General features: G+C 40.3%; 1 protein-coding gene across 2 annotated transcripts in view; it reads right to left on the reverse strand.

Annotated features, from left to right (window-relative positions):
• Nucleotides 1–18,962, reverse strand: part of KAT2B (lysine acetyltransferase 2B) — a 91,359-nt gene that overhangs the window by 35,045 nt on the left and 37,352 nt on the right. For both annotated transcript variants that reach the window (XM_074312789.2, XM_074312790.2), the window contains exons 3-6: nt 13,230–13,375; nt 9,357–9,449; nt 7,856–8,037; nt 969–1,160 (exon numbers count right to left, since the gene is read on the reverse strand). In XM_074312789.2, the coding sequence (XP_074168890.2) occupies nt 969–1,160; nt 7,856–8,037; nt 9,357–9,449; nt 13,230–13,375 (613 nt within the window). The remainder of the gene's footprint in view (nt 1–968; nt 1,161–7,855; nt 8,038–9,356; nt 9,450–13,229; nt 13,376–18,962) is intronic.

Here is an 18,962-nt window from a genome sequence, read left to right on the forward strand (position 1 = left end):
GGTCCAAGAATATAATGCCTCCTCTCTTTTCTTCACTAGCAGTTCTCAATGGCATGGGGACGGAAGGCTCTATCACGCATAGAAAGCCTTTTCATATTATAACTTCTAACCTTCCCCATCAAGTGCTGCTCTAGGCAGAATGACACCCACAAAATAAACTGTCTCATTCATGTCTTGCTGTCATAGCTCACGACAAGTCATCAACTGCACACTCAGCCTCTCTCACCAGCAGCCAGACTCTTAGCTTAAATACGTGGTTCTCAGACTGAAAAAGCATTTCCAAGGTCAATGGTGCAACACTACAACTTCCTATTCCTTTGACACATGGCTTTCATTTGAAAAACATTTAAACATTTACATGTTGGAGCTCTGGCAAAAGCAAGAAGCAAGGTGCGCAAGAGTATGTGTATCGTACAAGAAACTAAGCGTAGAGGTACAAAGGGCATTCTGAAGGAGGCCTCTCTCTTCCTGTCCAGCCCTGTTCTTGGGATGCAGTTTACAAACAGTGAGGGGGCAGGCCTACTGTAGCTGAGGCAGGAGCCATCACCAGTTGTAGAAAGGGTTGGACATCTGGGATGGAAAAAACCAGCTACTTGAGTTCTCTTGCACTTCTGAGTAAATGGAAACTGCTCTGCACATTCCCCCCATCCCCCTCTAGCTTCCTGGCAGCTGAATACACAAAACAAAGCACCACTCCCATTCTATGAGACTCAATGACACCCAGGTGGGAGGGGGGAGGGCTAAGGGAGCTGTAACTGCAGTCAACACAAATTCAAATAATAGATGGACTGTCCAGTACCCAAGAGGACTTGAAAAGATGGCTGAGAAGGAGCCATCTTTTCTTCCTCCTCCCTGGGATGTATCTCCTGTCATTCCTGATTTTGTTATTGATGCATGCAGGCTTTGGCATGAATTTACCAATCTCAAACCCCCACAGGAAACAAAGATCTGCAAGAGTGGTCCCTTACTTTGGGAAATGGGTGAGGATTAGAGTTCGTTTCTCAAGTGGCAGTTTGTCTTTTTCCTGTCTTGCTTGTTCCAGGAGTTGTCGTCTCATAACGGTGAAGACAGAGCGAAGCAGTGTTCTCCCAAACACCTGCGTGGTTTCATACCGAGGCAGGCTATCACAAAACTGTGGCACGTTGCAGTAACACAGCCACCTGTGACGAGACGAGACAAGCACCATCAGTATCTCTGAACCCCCAGATCATCTGAAATATCCAACTGGGGCTGCTCTCATACCATTAACCACAGCAGAGGAAAGTAGGGTTGCAGTGACAAACAGTGGTATCACACCCAACCAGCTAGTGAAACTTGGCAATTAGATTAGCTCGCCCTTGTACAACCACTGGGGTCCAGTGCTGTGAAAATTGTCCCTTCCATTCTGTAGTATCGTGCATTGAGTCCTGTAGTCAAGACAGCCCTGGGATCCAAACCCTATTTTGCCACTTAACTGGCTGCATGACATTGGGGATTTAATTATGTTAAGTCTCCCTTTCCTTACTTATAAAATGGCGACAGCAATAATACCTACTTCATTGGGTTGTTATGAGCATTATATATTATATAGAAAGTGCATAATGCAATTTCAGTTTCTGGCAGATCACTGATAGTTTAAATAAAAGAAGAAATTAAAGGAAAAGCTAAGGAAGTCCCTTTTGTAAAAGAATCAGAATGCCACCATCTAGCACTAGACTTACGGGGGGGGGGGGGGGGGATCACTTCACAAATCATGTAAACATCTAACCATTATGCTGTACACCTGAAACTAATATAAAATATTAATGCCAACTGTAATTGAAATATAACAATAAATTTTAAAAAAGAATTCCACCATCTAGTCCTCTGAGCAAAATTTAAGGTTTCTTTAAAATGCCTACACAGCACTCAACATACCCTTGAAGCTTTGGTGGGAAGATAAAGATCTTCAAGACTTCAAAACTCAGTCAAAACGCAGGAAGTAATAAGGTCCACCATCTGTCGCTTAGGTACATTTTCAGTGACTCAGACTCAGAGTCAAACATGCACTCCGGCATTGCACTAAGCTGGAGGAGTGCCCAGACCCAGAGGGAAACCAAGGGCTTTCTTGAGATCTGACCACAGTTCTGGGGTACACTGGCTATGTAGGGCATACAGTTTGGAAAGCTCGTTCTGCCCACAGAAGCTATTTTCAAAATCGACCCTCTTTCTTCTTGGTCTTCGGGAGCTCCAAGGTCTCAAATTCCTAGCCACATGAATTTACGGGGTGGGGGTGGGGGGGGGTGGGGGAGGGGGGGACACGGCATAGATTGCAGCACCAGACCAGAGAAGGCTCTGAAGCTTCACTGCACAGATCCTCATTCCCAGGAAGCAGATCCAAACATCCTCTTCCATGACAGGCCTGCTGTCTAAAACTTAAAACCTCTCTCCCTGTGTGTTTTCCTGATCTCCTTTAAGGTGGAGGGAAGGGCTCTCCTGTGCCCAAGCAGCTATGAGAAGCTCCCCAGGAACTTTTAACCCCTTAATAAAGAGTGAAACAATATTAATTTACTCATGCTATTGGCTTTTTTTTTTTTTAAGGAGGACGCAGCTCACAATGGCCCATGTGGGGATCGAACTGGAAACCTTGGTGCTACCAGCACCACCCTCTAACCAACAGAGCTAACCAGCCACCCCGGCTTTTTTTTTCTTATTCTGTATTACTTCGTATTTCCCCTGTGTGTGTGGTGGTGATGGTGTTTCATCTTTGGAAAAGAAAACTTTCCTAAGTGTTAGTCCATCTGCCTAGATTCAAAATTAACCTTAAAATCCTGCTATTGTTTCTATTCTTCTCTCAAATTCTCTGTCGTAATAATTTACACCCAAATCTCATTTTATGACTCCATTACCAAAATGGGCATCTTAGGTGTTATGCTGTATCTTGTCAGGTCAGAAACAATGCTCCTGGTGGCAGAAAAATCTAGAAAGTGCATTTATTTTGTAATTCACAGGGCACTTCATGTAGAAGAGCATCACCTTCGAAGACCAATATTTGAGGAATGTTAGTCTGTGGCCACTTACGAAATTAAGAGACTATCTGGAGCTGAAGGGAGGCCAGCTCCCAAGTAACTAATTATGAAACTACAAGTGAAAGAGTTAAACAGTCACAAACCTCAATCATCAGAAATTCAGTTTCATAAGACTTAGACTCTCCCAAGGCTATTTGTAAGATTTCATATTAAAACATGTCCAATCTTCCGCAATGGAAGATGTAAGGTTTTAATGATTCAGAACAGTACTGTCCAATAAAGCTGTTTATGCTGATGGGACTGTGCTGGAACAGCAGCCACCAGCCACATGTTAACTACTGAGCACATGAAATGTGGCGAGTACAACCAAGGAGCTTAATTTTTAATGTTACTTCATTTTAATTAAATATTTATTTTTAAATGGACACAGTGTGAAATATTTTTCCATTAAGCACAACTTTGTTTTAGTAGGACTCCATTTAGCTTCAACCACGTAAAATTTAGTGAATGAATAAGATGTGCTGTAAGTGTAATTAATATACACACTGGATTGGGAAGACTTAGTACAAAAATAAAACAAAATAAAAATACAACATTAATAATTTTTCATATTGATTATACAACGAAATGATATTTTTATATACTTGGTAAAATCAAACATTAAAATGAATGTCCTAGGTCTATTTGCATTTTAATACATGGCTACTAGAAAATTTTAAATTACATATAGGACTCACATTATGTATCTATTCGGCAGGGCTGATTTTGAGTCTAAAGAATATTTCCATCTGTGAATGGGTCACAGATGACTGAGACTCTACTTAAGACTAATGTTAGTTCTGCTATAGCAATGGAAAGTTATAAATATTATCATAAAAATCATAAAATGTTATCTGAAAGTGCTTAATAGGTCATTTAATCTTCCCAGGATAGAGAAGGGCAGCATACATTGTTATTACCTAGTAAAATTTTTCAAAAAATAAGTTTCTTTTCATTTCCTCGAGAATTTTTTATAGACCTCAGTTTATTCTTAGTTTTGTTTTTATTTCCAAATTAATCTTATCTTATAAAGCTGTAAAGTACATGGTTTGATAATACAGAGACTGAATCAAAATGTGGTTTTTCGGTGCTATTTGAATAAATGACACATGGTTCATTTCATGTAGTGAGATGGAAAGAAGAAAATGGGAATTTGTGTACCTTGTCTCTGCACACACATTCCTTCAAAAACTTAACTGTAGAAAAAGATTTTATCTAAATGACTGGTTTCAGGTCTGCTAAAAAGAAGTGAAAGGCTAGTTCTTTCATTTCTGCATGCCTAACAGAGATGGCATGTGTATGCAATTTACTGTTTGTTCAAATACCTCTCTCAGATTTCTTATAGTATTATGATGATTTGCAACCACCTTGCTTTTTTTCAAATATGAATAGAATTGGAGAGCTTGAGATCAGAAGACCATGTCATCCTACTTACTTGCTGGAAAGTCCTAAGATTTTCGGGAATTAAGTGACCTCACCTAAACTAAAGGTTAGTTACTACAGAGTCCAGATTAGAAGCTATGTCTCCTATCCCCTAGTCCACTGCTCTTTCCATGCTTCCTGTTACTGTCCTAGACTCACATGCCTAATCGTGAATTCTCAATAAGCATGGTGGCTGGCTATATTTCATCGAACAATGGTTACATAAAAGTGTTTCACCAAAATCAACTCATTTATATCTAACTTGCCCTGTATTTTGAAACATCTCCCCAATACAGGGTGACATTAACTTTCAAGTGCTCTTCACAACTCAGAATCTAATAAGATTAATTATTTGCCACTTTCCTTTAGCAAATTCTGTTGGTCAGATGTGTTTTAAGAGGTCATATTCCTCTGACACTTTATTATCAGGTTACTTCTTCATGGATTTATATTAGTGCACTATCATGAAATTCAGGGAACTTCAAAATATTTGTCCAGTTTTTTTCCTAAAACTAGTGATTTCTGGGGGATGTATATATATAATGTATATTTAACACATACTTACATTAATTATTAAGTATGTTAACATTAATGTGTCAAACATTTTCAATACATAAAACATTTATATTTTTCCTTTATTCAGAGCAGAGAGTGAAAGTTATTTAAGCAGTTCCACTGTTCAATCTGCATTTAATTTCTTACTGGATAAAGCTTCAAAGGTTAGCTCTGTAATGAACATAATCATTTTACTAAGTCCAGTCTTTTCCACAGAGAATCCTATTTCACCCCATTTTTATGCTGATGTGTGCTCCAGAAGCTTTCGGCCCCTTTGTTCTAATCGCTCCAACTGCTGTAAATTATATGCTGAACCAGCGTTACGGGTCCTGAGGCTCACTTACACATCAAGATAAAGTCTAGTGGTGCCTGCAGCCTGTAATATTACCCATTTTTGAGGAGATTAATATCAGTGAGACACCATGTTGCAGTGGTATGTGGTTTTTAAATCCAAGTGGTCATGACAGCGAGGTTTTACTCTGAAACAATTACCGTTTCTCATAATTTTCACAGGTTGTTTCTACTTCCCTTTCTTCATCAACATGGCGTGATGGTGGGGAAGCAGGGGCAGTGTTGTCTACCTTCATTTCCTTATTTATTATTAACAGAGACTCTTGGTCTACATTCCACCTAGAAATCAGCAGGTTTCAGAACGCATCAAGGCATATTCATTTCAGTCTCTCAGCAGGTTTCTCTTCACCTTGTGCAACTCCACTCCTCTGCCGTCAGCTGTTGACTCAGGATGCTTGGCTGGAAAGGACTCTGATGCTGTCTTTCTACTCCTCATTATCTTAGTTTCTAAACAGATATTCCAATAAGTACACGTTCATTCAACTGTCCATGCTCTAGCTTAAGCATTCCATGTTGGCAGTGACTGAGTTTTAGAGAAGAACGTGTGTGGGAGGGAAATGATGACTAGCACCTTCCTGGCACCTGCTGGGTGTGCCAGACACGAGGCACAAACCACCTCATGGAACACCCACAACACGCATGAGGCTTGGACAGAGGAAGAAACTGAAGGTCAAGGAGGTGAAGTGATGGTCTAAAGAACACAGAACTAGGGAGGGATGGAGCCACAATTCAAACCCATCGCTCATTCCAAAGCTCAATTTCTGTTTTTACTACTCCTTACGTATTTATACATAGGTTCAACCCATTTCTTGGTAAATGCCGAGTGCTACGTAGTACTTCTATTCTGCTTTCTAAAATACAGTAATGTCTCCTATGCAACTTCACATTTAATTCTCCTTCTTGATGAAAATTTTTCCTCTGTTAAGAGTGGCAAATACTTTCAGGGGTTTGGCTTTGTCAATCGTTCACAGATGGGGTTCAAAGATACTTATTTTGGAGAGATTTATTATCTCAACTATTACTATAAACAAGTTATCATATAGGAACTACTGTTAATGTAAAAGTCTGACATGAAGCTGTAAAAAGGAGATACCATTTAAAAAACTGATTTTGAAGAAATCTGTAACTCCCTTAAAAGTCAATAATTAAGAGAAAATACTTTAAAACTCAAATTGCATATACTGTAAAAGGGGTAGGAGAAGAAACGGGGGTATTCCTCATGAAATCAAGACAGTGATCAGAGAGGAAAGCTTATCTTAAACTACACACACTTCTACATGTCCCCTGTTATTATAGAAAATAACCTGTGTACAAGTGGTCTTTACAGGCTCTCAAAACACACTGCCTACTTTAAATCAGACATATGTGTGTGTATACACACACACACACACACACACACACACACACACACTCATAGTACCCCCTGAAGCAATCTTGATGTGCCTACAAAACATATGGGTAAAGTATTAAAAAGATAAATAGAATGGATAGTCCTAGTCACTTTCTCACTTAAATGAAAATACATGTAGGTCATTCTAGTTTGTATGGGAGATGTTTAAGATTTTTAAAGTCAATTTTATTATTCTGCAGTTCATAAGCAATAAATATAAATTCCCACTTTGGAAAAAAATATATGTGCAACCCAAGAATATTTGCAGTTTGATGGCCATCAATAGGGAAACAGTTAGGTAAATTATGATACATCAACTCAACAGACTGTGATGTAACCAGTAAAATGTTTGATGTGATGTTAAGTGGGGGGGACAAAAAAGAATGCAAATTCTGTTATTTTCTTTCATTCTAACTAATGTAAAATATTCACTTAAAGGGGTGAAGACTGGAAGACAATATGTATAATATTAGTTCCATCATGGTGCTGGGGAACTAGGGTGATCTTCCTTTTTTTAAAAAAATGTTTTAACACTATTATATTTGTGGTCATTTTCTTCTTTTTTTTAATGAGTGAGGTCTTTATATAATAATTACAGAATCACGGTGTAGTTATGTAGATCAGTGATGTTCAACAGAAATACAATGTAAGCTACATATGTAATTTAAAATTTTCCAGTCATCACATTAAAAAAGTAAAAACAAGTAAAATTACTATATTTTACTGAATCTAATATGTCCAAAATATTATCATTTTAACATGTAGTCAACATAAAAAACTATTAATGAAATATTTTACATTCTTTTCTTTTGTACAATCTTAGACATCTGAATTAATACTAGCCACATTTCAAGTACTCAACAGCCACATGTGGTTAGGAATTATCACATTGGCTAGTACAGGTCTCCCTCGCTCCCCAAAACATCATATTAGTGAAAAGTATTAATATTAACAGGAAGGAGTCTGGAGAGTTAAATTATAGAGACGTTCTCTCTGAATTGATGGAGTCGCCATGATAACTGGGCAACCCTCTGCTTACAGAGACAAGTAGCAACTGTATGCCTGCACCGTGCTCTATGTGGCCAAAGGGAACAACTGTTCACATGATTACCTTGTGTAGTTCTCTTTGTACCCAGAAATATCCTCACTGGGAGAGCGCAGTCTTCGTTGAGATGGTGCTTCCAGATGCCAATAGTTGATGCGGTTTAGGAACATTTTTGCCAACTCAACGATTGTTTGCCTTTCTTTGGATGGCAGGTGACTAAATTTGTACTGTACAAAGTTATTCACACCCTTAAAAGAAGGGAAAGTAGTTTAGTCATGTAGCTATGTAATCACACTCATTCTGAATACCCACACAGTTGGCACCATTAGTGGCTTATTAGCAAAAGCCATTTCTCTAGTCACAAAAATCTCTTCCTTTTCGCTATGAGAAAATAGGAATGCCCAGAGGGAATCATGCCTCAGATCATAGTGGATGAAAAGTGACAAGACAGAGAGGCTGTGAGTTGCGAGTCTAAGCCTGCTGCAATTCCGAAGCTTTAAAGAGAAAATCAAAATCACAGACTGAAAAGGTCAAAACCCCTTAAATAATAAAGTATAACTATTTTGCAAAATAATGATTGCTGTACTATCTACACAGTAGCTCACATAAAATGAGGTTCTTGAATAAATATTATGTTTTTACATTAGCAAACTGTAATCAGAAAGCTACTAGCATGGCTTCTGCTGAACTTACACTCCATTAGAATTTAAACTCTTTACTGTCACTCTCAGTTTCAGCAAGCTCACCACAAAAAGTTCTTATTCCAAATTATGAGCTTTTGAAAAGAATCTGTGAATTAATTTAATCTTTCTGCATAACTCTCCCATCTAATCTAATTTCCAGTAAATGAACAATGCATTCTTACTTAATAGGGTTTTTAGAGACAAAATAAAATTTCTTCTTCTGAACACAGATAAAACTTCTTATTTGCAAGGACTCTGATATCATGTCTTCTGTAATCATTCTCATCAAGAAACTCAGTCAAGAGTACCTGAGATTTATTCAGCCCCACAATGATAAGCTAAAAAGGGATGTTGATGAGATACTGACAACATCTAACAGAAAAAGTCTATACATGTCAACAGATTCCCCAGTAAGTCGGCTTATTTCCAGGAATCATAATGGAGCAAGAAGTCAATTTTCAGATACAAAATCTCATTTCTTTTTTGTGTTTTTGCTGGACTTACAACATTTTTCACACTGCTACTGAATTCCCTCACCTCAATAGGCTTTTTCAAACAGTGCCAAACAAAAGGACAAAGACTTAATTTTAAAATATCAACACCAAGAAAAGCACATTTCATGCCTTCTTACAAACTACATGTTCTACTTATTTTTTTCTTTCTCAAATACACAATGAATTCTGAGTATACAGCAACCCTAAAAGACATAAACTAGATCATTTATTAAATTAAGTATTCACTTCTGAACTAAAAGGTCCAAGACCATTTTTACAGACTTGGTAAAGAGGATGGAAGAAAGATGTTTACAGAGACGTAAAAGGAAGTTTAGAAGGTTTGTTCAGCCTTATAGCAAGAGAAAAAGGGCTTCTCTTTTTTCTTTTTACCTGTTCAATACTAGGTTTTTCAAAAGGGGGTTTCTTCTCCAAAGAGCCTTCAACCACAGGTTTTCCTCTTTGCAAAATAGACTTTCTCAAGAGCTGCAAAGAAATCATTTAAAAAAAAAAAAATCAATCAATATCTTTCTCTTTCTCTCTCTCTCTCTCTCTCTCTCTCTCTCTCTCTCTCTCTCTCACACACACACACACACACACACACACACACACACACACACAGCCTTTTGAAGGGAGGTCACCTTATTCTACTTATCTCAACTACATGTAAATAAATCCTTAAATCAATAAGGACTGACTGCCAGGGTGCCTACCAGGTAACCCAAGTTTGCCCTCAGCCCATAACCAGAGCTGTGAGGAGCTAGACAACTTTCACATTCTGGGCAGCCTAGCGCACCCAGCAGTGACCACCAGACACCTAGCCTACTCACTTTCCCCTCTCCCTGCTCTGTTTCTGGCCCAGAGGCCTGGGATCCACTGTGCACACTTTGCACGTGCCCATGTAGACCAGTGCAGGTGTGCTGACACTCTAGAGAGTGTTATTCAAGCCCCTCAAAGGCAAGAGTTCCATTGTGCACAAATGAGGTGGGGGAGTGGGGTGGGCGGGGTACCATCTGTGAGCAGCTGCGTGTCATACGCACAATCTAGGGCCCGAGCTCTTTGGGAAGGAATTTTGCAGGGCTCTCAATTGGCAACTTTCACTGTGGCGGTCTTTTTCATTTCCTCTCCATCCACAGAATGCAGGCCAAGTGGCTGGCATCTCAATACCCACAAAACAAAACACTGCTCTTAATCCCTGCCACTGGGATTTGAAGCCCTCAAAGAGCAAATATCAGAGAAAAAAGAACACAGAGCCATTAATCAGGACCTAATAAATTTAATATTGAAATTCTTTACCATCCATCTTTGCTTGAATCTTCTGTAACCTTTATATGTGGGCCAGCTGACATAGGACCCTGTTACTTTTTTCCCTCTTTTCTCCACTGACTACCCTTTCAATAGAAACAAAACATGGCAGCCACTCTCCCAGGAGTTAATGGAGATAGATGATCCCCCCAAGATTGAAGATAAACCACGTGTCCCCACTGGGTGTGTCTTGCAAGGGCCTCGGTTCCCTCTAGGGGTGTCATGTAAATTATCAGCACGGGACATTTGTTGATCCTGTCAATGTATTATGCCCAGCTTCACAAAAAGAAGTAAATCATTGTATGTGATCGTAAGGATAAAGATTAATCATAAAATATAAATACAAATAATTCTGGTGGCCTAGTTTTTTTACCCAGTTAAAATAAGACCATTTGGGAACTTGGCCCACTGGAGGTTTCAATTTGGAGATAAACTGATGGATTAGGGAGATGTGGGATCTCAGATCCTTCATCTACAAAAGGATGGAGCTGGGATAAGCATACAAAAAAAGTTAGTAATAGCAGCAAGCATTTGCTTCCTTACTTTTGACAGGTACTCTTTGTAGCTCTTTACATGTATTATCTCATTGAATACTCGTAACAACCTTTTGAGGTAGGTGCTATTATTGTCAGTATTTTACAGATAAGGAAACGGGAAATAACTTGCCCAGGGTCACATTTAGTAAGTGATAAAGCTGGATTCAAACCCAGATAGTTGGGCACCAGAGACACATTTACAGGCAGTAGGATACAGGGAGATTTTAGAAAGCAGCTTTTCACTGAGTGTATTTTTAACATCTAAGCCTGAAGTTTTTTAAATGCTACTAAAATGTATACTTCATTTTAATTCAATGATTGAGACATAGGAGATACAGGCTCTGAACTGCTTTTTTAAAAACTAAGGAATGGATGATTTAGAACTGATTTGCCCAAAGAATGATTTTGGGGGGAGGGAAGAGGGACAGTGCTGAATATTTTGGATTCCCCCCCACCCCCCCAGCAAATTTATTTGCAATGTTAAAGATAAGGGAGATAAGAGAGAGAGAGAAAATGTACTTCAGAGCAGAGCAGTGCTTTCTGGCCTATATGGCTGGTTATAAACAGAACCAAGAGGAGGCTAACAGGATGGAAACCTTGACACCACCTTCACTTCCAACAGGGTGGAGGGGGACTGCCAGGGAGCTTAGTTCCAAGACAAATAATAGCTGCAGTCATGCAGATGTTGTTTTTCTTCAACTAAGATCTTTTTCCAAAGAAACTCTAAAAAGTATGAACCTGCCAGGGTTCAATCTGGATGACTCAGGCCTCACAACCATGTCAACAAGTTGTCACCTGGAGTAGTCCAGTGCCTATTAACAGCTGTGTGGAATCCAGTTGTTCATATTCTCTTCTCTCTCTCTCTCTCTCTCTCTCTCTCTCTCTCTCTCTCTGTCTTCTTCACTCTCTTTCTGCCCTCCATTAACCATTTTAGAGTTACTATCACGACCCCCAAAGTTTAAAAATATACTTCTCCCTCCCACTCCTAGCATACTCTATTTACCCCCCAAAACCCCCAATAATACAATTTTTTTAAGTTAATAAAAAGGGAGAAGGGGAAATTATGTACCACATAAATTCTGACCCCCAAAAAAAGAAGAAAAAAAAGCTATAGGAATCAGGCACAAAATTTGCACCCAGATTCCTAGCAGCCAAAGCCAAAGAGGGAACACAATGGAAAATTTCTCTATCCCTGTCATATAAGAGGAAGCACAGCGCTCATTAGAAGAGGCAAACTTTTCCTAGCTGTAAGCTCTGAGTGGAGTGTTTTGCTTTTTGTTTTTGTTTTTAAAGATCCGTATAAGGGTTATACACTATAACATAATTAACAGTGCCCTCAATAGCAGGACATTTCTTTTTTTCATTATTCCTTCTGTCAGCCTCCTTTGTGAATCTATTTTTGGAAACCTGAAGTTCTTCTATGGGTTCCTACCATTACGTTTCCCCCTCAGACCTGTCAGTCATCACTCCCATCAGAAGCTTGGGGAGATGTCCATCCGTGGAATGGGTGGTGACATGACCCAAATGGAGCTGAGGTAGAGATAGTTATGGGAACTGGTAGCAATAATCAGTGACTGGTGTCAATGAGACACAGGGAACAGTGGTTAAGATGCCAAAGCAAATTTGGAAATTCTCGATTCCTCCCCCTTGAAGTGTAAGAGTCAAGGCCGTAGCACCACCACCCCCCAAGCAAACTCCTCCCACCCCCTCCCCCTTGCTCACTGGGCTCCACCAGCTGGCCTCCTTGCTGTTCCCACATCACATCAAGCTCACTTGCTGCACGGCCCAGATGCCTACTCTTTCCGCCACCTGGCAGGCTCTTCCTACAGCCCTTCTCAGGGATGGCTCCTATCCCCCCCTCTCCAGTTTCTGCTCAACTGTCTGTCATCTCCTCAGAGAAGCCTTTCCTAACTGCCTTCCTCATTACCACGTCCCCCCACCCACTACCATCCCTGCCATTCTGATTCCACTTACCCTACTTTGTTTGTCTTCACAGCACTTAGCACCACCTGCAAATATATTATTTACTTGTTGGTTGTCTGCCTCTTCTAATGAAATGTAAACTCCATGAAGGCACGGATCTATCCCTCATGCCTACATGAGTGCCATGCACGGAGCAGGTGTGCAAGAAATATTTCTGGATGGATGAATGGATGGGTGCATGGAAAGAAATCCGTAAGCATAAGCAAGTAAAGATATTCAACTCTGAAAACAAGTATGAAGGCTCTCAAAGACAGTGATGTGTTCAACATACGGTGCGTCATTTCAGAGACTCCCTCATGAAGAAACGCATGCTTCGGCAAACGCTGAGGGTAGACATACCATGAGCTGAGAGCCTGCCCACCCGTGCCCTGGAGTACAAACACTGAGCACATCTGAACAATGACAGAAAGAAGAAAAGCCTTTTAAAATGTTAAAGTCGCACCTTGAAAAGGTAGAAATAGACTTGTTTAGTATCTGCATCCTCTTCCTTGTGGACACAGGTGAAGAGATATTCCACATCCAGCACTATTCCCAGGAGTCTGTTCATTTCTTCTTCTGACACATTCTCCAAGTGGGAAACATGAGCAGCTTAAGACAAAGACCAAAGGAACATATGTGGAAGGTTAGTTGGAAATCGCAAACATTCTCAATTTCAAAATGGAAGGTTCTCTCTCACAAACCCTCCGGAACACCAACCCATTAGATTGTATTGTAAATAGAGGAAATTTCTGAACCCCTGTAAGATTTAAGTCTTCCTCACAAAACTGACTTACAATTAAGAGATTGCCACATTGTTGAGCCTAAGCTTCTCCATCCAACACCAAAAATGGATCAGTAGCTCATGTATTCTAATACTAATGTATAATTTAACATCCAGAACTTGTTGGCACCAAGTCAGGTCACAACAGCATTAAACTTTTATATGTTTCCATAGAGGCAAATTCTCTACCACGTCAAGAGGGTTCTGTGGTCTCCAGGATTTATGGGTCTGTGGTTTAGCAGGGCATAAAACCAAGCTCCCTAAAAGTTTAGTTCTAGTTACTGTGAATAGCTCGGTTAGCCAAGAATAGATATTAGTGTAAAGGCTGAATGAAGGCCCTAATCTCAGCCTTTCTGAGACACGCTGATACTTCAATGTCTCTGCAGCCAAGTTCCTATTGGAGCTTGAGATCCAACATCCTCCATGGTCAAGCCCCCAAACCCACTTTTCCTACCTTTGTTCTACTGTCTTACAGATAGTTAAGTAACCTATCCATTCACCTTCTTCTCCCCCATGTCCCTGTCCTCTCTTCTACCTATATCCAGTCCATTTTTCAAGGTTATCTCATTTAATCCTCAAACAATCCCAAGAAGGAGGTGTTAATAATCCCATTTTACAGCTGAGGAAACTGAGGCTCAGAGAGACTGAATGCTGTTTCATCCAATGTCACTCAGTCAACAAGGAAGAACCAGGGTCCGAACATGAAGACTGACCCAAATTCTAATGTACCCACAAACTTTCCTTTTTAATGATTGGTTGATGCACTTCCTTTCTCACTTGAAAAGGACTGTCTAGGTAAGCCATCCAATAGCCAACCACCCACCAGCCCACGAGCTCCTCTGGGCCGGGATCATGTCTCATTTCTGTATCCCCAGCACCTAGGTATCACTACGCTTGCTGCATAACGGGAGACAGCACTTGCGGAGCGATCCTCTTAGGGGTAGTTCTTGGTTGACTGGCTTAAAAAGGCTTGAACACACAAGTGCTTGAGACGATCTTTAAAGAAAGACTAAAATGTGTACAAGAGTGAGAAGCTTTTCCTTGCCTTTTTAAAGGGAGATGGAACTGTAGGTTATTGAAGAATACTTGCTAGGTGTCAGCACGGGTCAGTCTACTACAGAAACCATCGTGCTCTTGTCACTAAACCACGAAGCTCAATCAGGAGCCTGGGAGAGAAAATGCTGCTGGTACCTTATATATATTCCTTTCCTACCACTTCAAGGCACACTGCCAGGCTTCCAGCTACCAGCAGCTCCATTATTCCATATTAGGCCTTTTCCTGTCACTCTACTCTGCTCTGCCACCCACCTGCCCCTCAAGAGCAGCCATCAACCAAAGACTACCTACCCCGTGGGTGGAATAACTGTACAGTAAGTGTGCTATACCCGCTTCCCCATTTCCCTCCACAGAATGAAGCACCGGTTCATTCTGGGAAGTGGCTTTGTAACTCACCCTTTATGGACCACCTTTTTTTTTCCCTCCTCATGTCGCTTTTCCACTCCTTATTTTATTCCCAAATAAACTACTTGCATTCAAATCCCTGCCTTGCAGTCTGCTTCTGAGGGAGCTCAAACTAAGGTATCTGATCAAAAGCAATTTCAGAGTTAAGAGGATTAAAAAACAAGAAAGTGGGCCTTCCAAAGGTCCATGAGGAAGCCAGGTCAATGGGGTTAAAATTAGAGGTGCAGAGGCCACCCAGGTTAAATTTCTTTCTAATGCAGAAACGTAATGGAAAGGCAGAGTCATGGGACCCTCGTGATGAGTGTGCATGAGCACACACTTACAGGTACATGCGTGTGCACCCCTAAAGAGCATTTTTAAAAGGTAAGAGGAGGAAGGAAATTTGGTGATCTGTCTGCCTTGGGTATTATACAATAAATCTAATGACACATCTAAACCTGAAAATGCCAACAATGTATTATTATATTATCAAATGGAAAAGGAGTAATTGACTAAACTGCTGCTAAGAGCATAAATACCTTACATCACAGAAAAATTACAAATATGTTTGTGTAAACATAAAAATATTCAAATCTATTACTTCACACGTGGCTATACAATATGTAGCGTCACCACTTTCTAAAAGATGCCTGAAATTTGACTTCCTTTTAAGTAGTACATTTGCCAGATCATTTTTTTTCTGAAAACTGTGCAAAATTGTCATTGAGGTCAGTTTGAAGCCTTTGGGAGACAGTCCTCATTCTGGAGACAATTGGGTCAAGATTTTTATGTCACTTATTTACGGAAATAATTTAAGACTATTTTTACCTTGCAATGTTTTCATCTCTTTCCAGTGATAAGCTATGAAAGCAATCAGTCTACAATATAACATAAATTCCTTCTGATTCTCCAGAATATGAAATGCTCTACCTAACATATAGTGGGTTTCACTCATAGAGGAACATGCCATGATTTATTGTTGAAACCAGAGGCTCATTTTTTTTTTTTTAACCCACAAAACACTTTACCCAAATGAATCAGCGTTAGAAAAGAGTTGCTCTGAAACAGACGTGGAAACTCCTATTTTCAGAAGGCTGGAGGGAGAGGGGCATCTCCTTTCCTTGTTGGAACTCCATGGTTTCAAAACCGCTGTCTGGAACCATCTTCTCACAAATTTTTAAAAGTAGACCAGATAAAAATTAAAATGCTTAAGAAGCGAGACCTGAGAAGATTAATTTCCCTGTGACTCTGCCCGTGAGGAAGTCCGTGATCTCTCTTCAAAGCTCTCTGTGTAACCCAAAGTACAAAGGAATAAGGAGCTGGACATGGGGTGAAATGTAAACGAAACAGCAAGCTTCCCAGAAAAGAGGAAGGGCGAGGCTCCGCTGGACAAACGAGGGTAACTGTTACAGCAGAGGAGAGTATCTTTTCCTCTGAGAATGAAGGCAAGATAGCGCGGGGTGGAAGGGGACATACAGAGGCAGAAGGATGACACCGTGTGGAAAGGGTTAAGCTTCCTAGAATGGATAGGGTAAGGGAAGATCAGATGAAACTAGAGAGAGTGAACCACTTGCCTGAGAAGGAAAAAAGAAGCTCTGGACAAGCTGCTGGAGGCGGGGGCAGAGAGAGAAAAAAAAACCCTTTCCTGTGATAAGAAAGGCAGACAAGGGCAGTTATAACTACACTATAAATACTTAGTCTTTGGCCTGTCATGTTCCCACAGTCTCCCACTATGGGCTCCTTTTGACCAAGACTCCTTTTCAGTCTCTGAGCTTCTCTCAGTTTTTCCCTCTCATCAAATGCCTATGTCAGCCCAACTCTCCTCAAGCTCAGATCTTCCCCACACCCCACCTCACTGCCTTCCCATCCCAACATCATGGGTGGACCACCATCATGGCACACTTGACTCTCAGATTAAAACTCATGGCCCTTCTCAAAATGGTGACTCCCTCTTGCCAGCCCCGTTTCTGCCAAGGGGCCAACATTCATTCCTTCATTATTCTCTACCTTCCACTTATTACCAGTCACCAGATTCAGCTGAGTTTGCTCACTTTGTCTCAGAATCATCACTTTTCCCCACTCCTAACTTTGTGGTCATTGGGATCTCAAGCCCTACGGTACCAAAACAGCCCCCGAACTATTCTCTCCACTGCCATGGTAGTCTTCCCAAAATGCCATTGCCCCCAACAGCCCCACATCTGAAGACGGCTCCTGACTCTTTGTGGCTGCTGATCAGGGCTTACTTAGAGAGGATCTACTCAGGAGCCCACAACCAACACCAAGCCACATCAAACTTCACTGCAAAGTTAAACCATTTACTATACTGATAATCAACTCACATTTAACCCAAAAGGGTCACTCATTATTGAAAGAAACCCTTCTCTTAATCTTTTTTTAAAGCTTTTCTGATGTAAATAAGTTCCATTCAATTATTTAAAAGTATGTTTTCTTAAAGAGATATGCCTCTATTATTTACAAATATACGGGTTTAGAACAGGCCCCTCCCCCCAAATGTTGCTCTTTGACATGTGAATTATTTTGAGCTGAAGGCAATGGGCTCAGGAGAAAACTTCTTCCTCTCACTTAAAGAATTTAAATTAGGGGCCTTGCCCATAATGAGTTATCGCTAGAAATAACTTTTTTTAACCTATCTTTAGGGAAGGGCAAACTACTAATTACTGAACATCTGCTCTTCTTATTGTCCTGCTATGATTTTCCTCCCTTCTGAAGCCCCAGGTGCCTTATCAGAATGTCATATATACCTCATTTTCCCTTTTCATTTTCCCTTTCTGTCTTGGAACCTCTCAGGCATATAGGGTCTCTGACTCTCTCATGTACTCATGTGGGGTTCCCATGCATACTCATATAATTAAATTTGGTTCTTTTCTCTTGTTAATTTGGCTCGTGTGGATTTAATTATTAGACCAGCTGAAAGAACCTAGGAGGGTGGAGGAGACTTTCTTCTTCCCCATGTAAGTCTGCAAGTATATTATTAAATTTTTTAAAATAAAATGAAATAAAAATCTGTAAACTCCAATGCACAAATCAATAGCAATTAATCTGCCACAGACTCATAATACTAAGTCATTGTTACTTAAAGCTTTGATATGTGCTCCCTAATCCCCACCCCATACAGTTTGCATCCACGCACACTTATCAGCAGTAGGACAGAATACCCCTCTCCCCACTCTTGCCAACAGTAGAGAATCACTCACAGTAACTTCCTCAATGTTTCAAAAAATTAATGTGCTCCCCCACTGTTCTGATTTGCATTCACTGGGCTGCCCTGAGTTGTTGGTTTGTCACGTTCCTGGCTATCTGTATTTGTTCTGCCGATTCATGTCCTCTGCCTGCTTTTTTAGGATGTTGGTCTTTTTCTTATTGCCTTGAAAGAGCTTTATTGTCTGTCATATTCATTGCCAATGCTCCTGGATTTTGTTGGGGTTTTTTGGTTGGTTTAGTTGTATATGAATTTTAAATTTTTTAGAAAGCCAAATCTATGGCTGGCATATCTTTAAGGTCTTGCTTGCAAAGAAGAAAAAACGAAACGAAAGAAAAATGTATTTTCTTCCAGTTCTTTAAAAGGTTTGTTTTTAAAATTTAAAACATCCTTCCACCAAAATGTCAAAGTCGTAAAAGACCAAAAAAAAAAAAAAGGCTGAGGAACTGTTCCAGGTTAGGAGACTAAAGAGACCCGCTGTGATATTGTGATACAAAAGAACAAATACATATTTGGTCTTCATTCCCTTTCCTGGCACAGTGTTTCAAACACTGGTGGAATTTCACAAGTAATAAGAGCAAGAAAGGTGAAAGGAGTGTCTTTTGTTATTGGTAACAAGTCCCTTTCAACCGAGCCTGAGTTTATGTTAATGAGGTGACTTTTGGAAACCCCTAAGGATGGGAGGCTGGTTGCCAGAGGAACCAAACAACTGATTAGAGAGTTGGAATTTTCAGCCCATCCACTCCACCTCCAGA

The sequence above is a fragment of the Rhinolophus sinicus genome, chromosome 5 (assembly GCF_057876585.1).
Source record: "Rhinolophus sinicus isolate RSI-liver-muscle chromosome 5, RSI-T2T, whole genome shotgun sequence".
Lineage (NCBI taxonomy): Eukaryota > Metazoa > Chordata > Mammalia > Chiroptera > Rhinolophidae > Rhinolophus > Rhinolophus sinicus.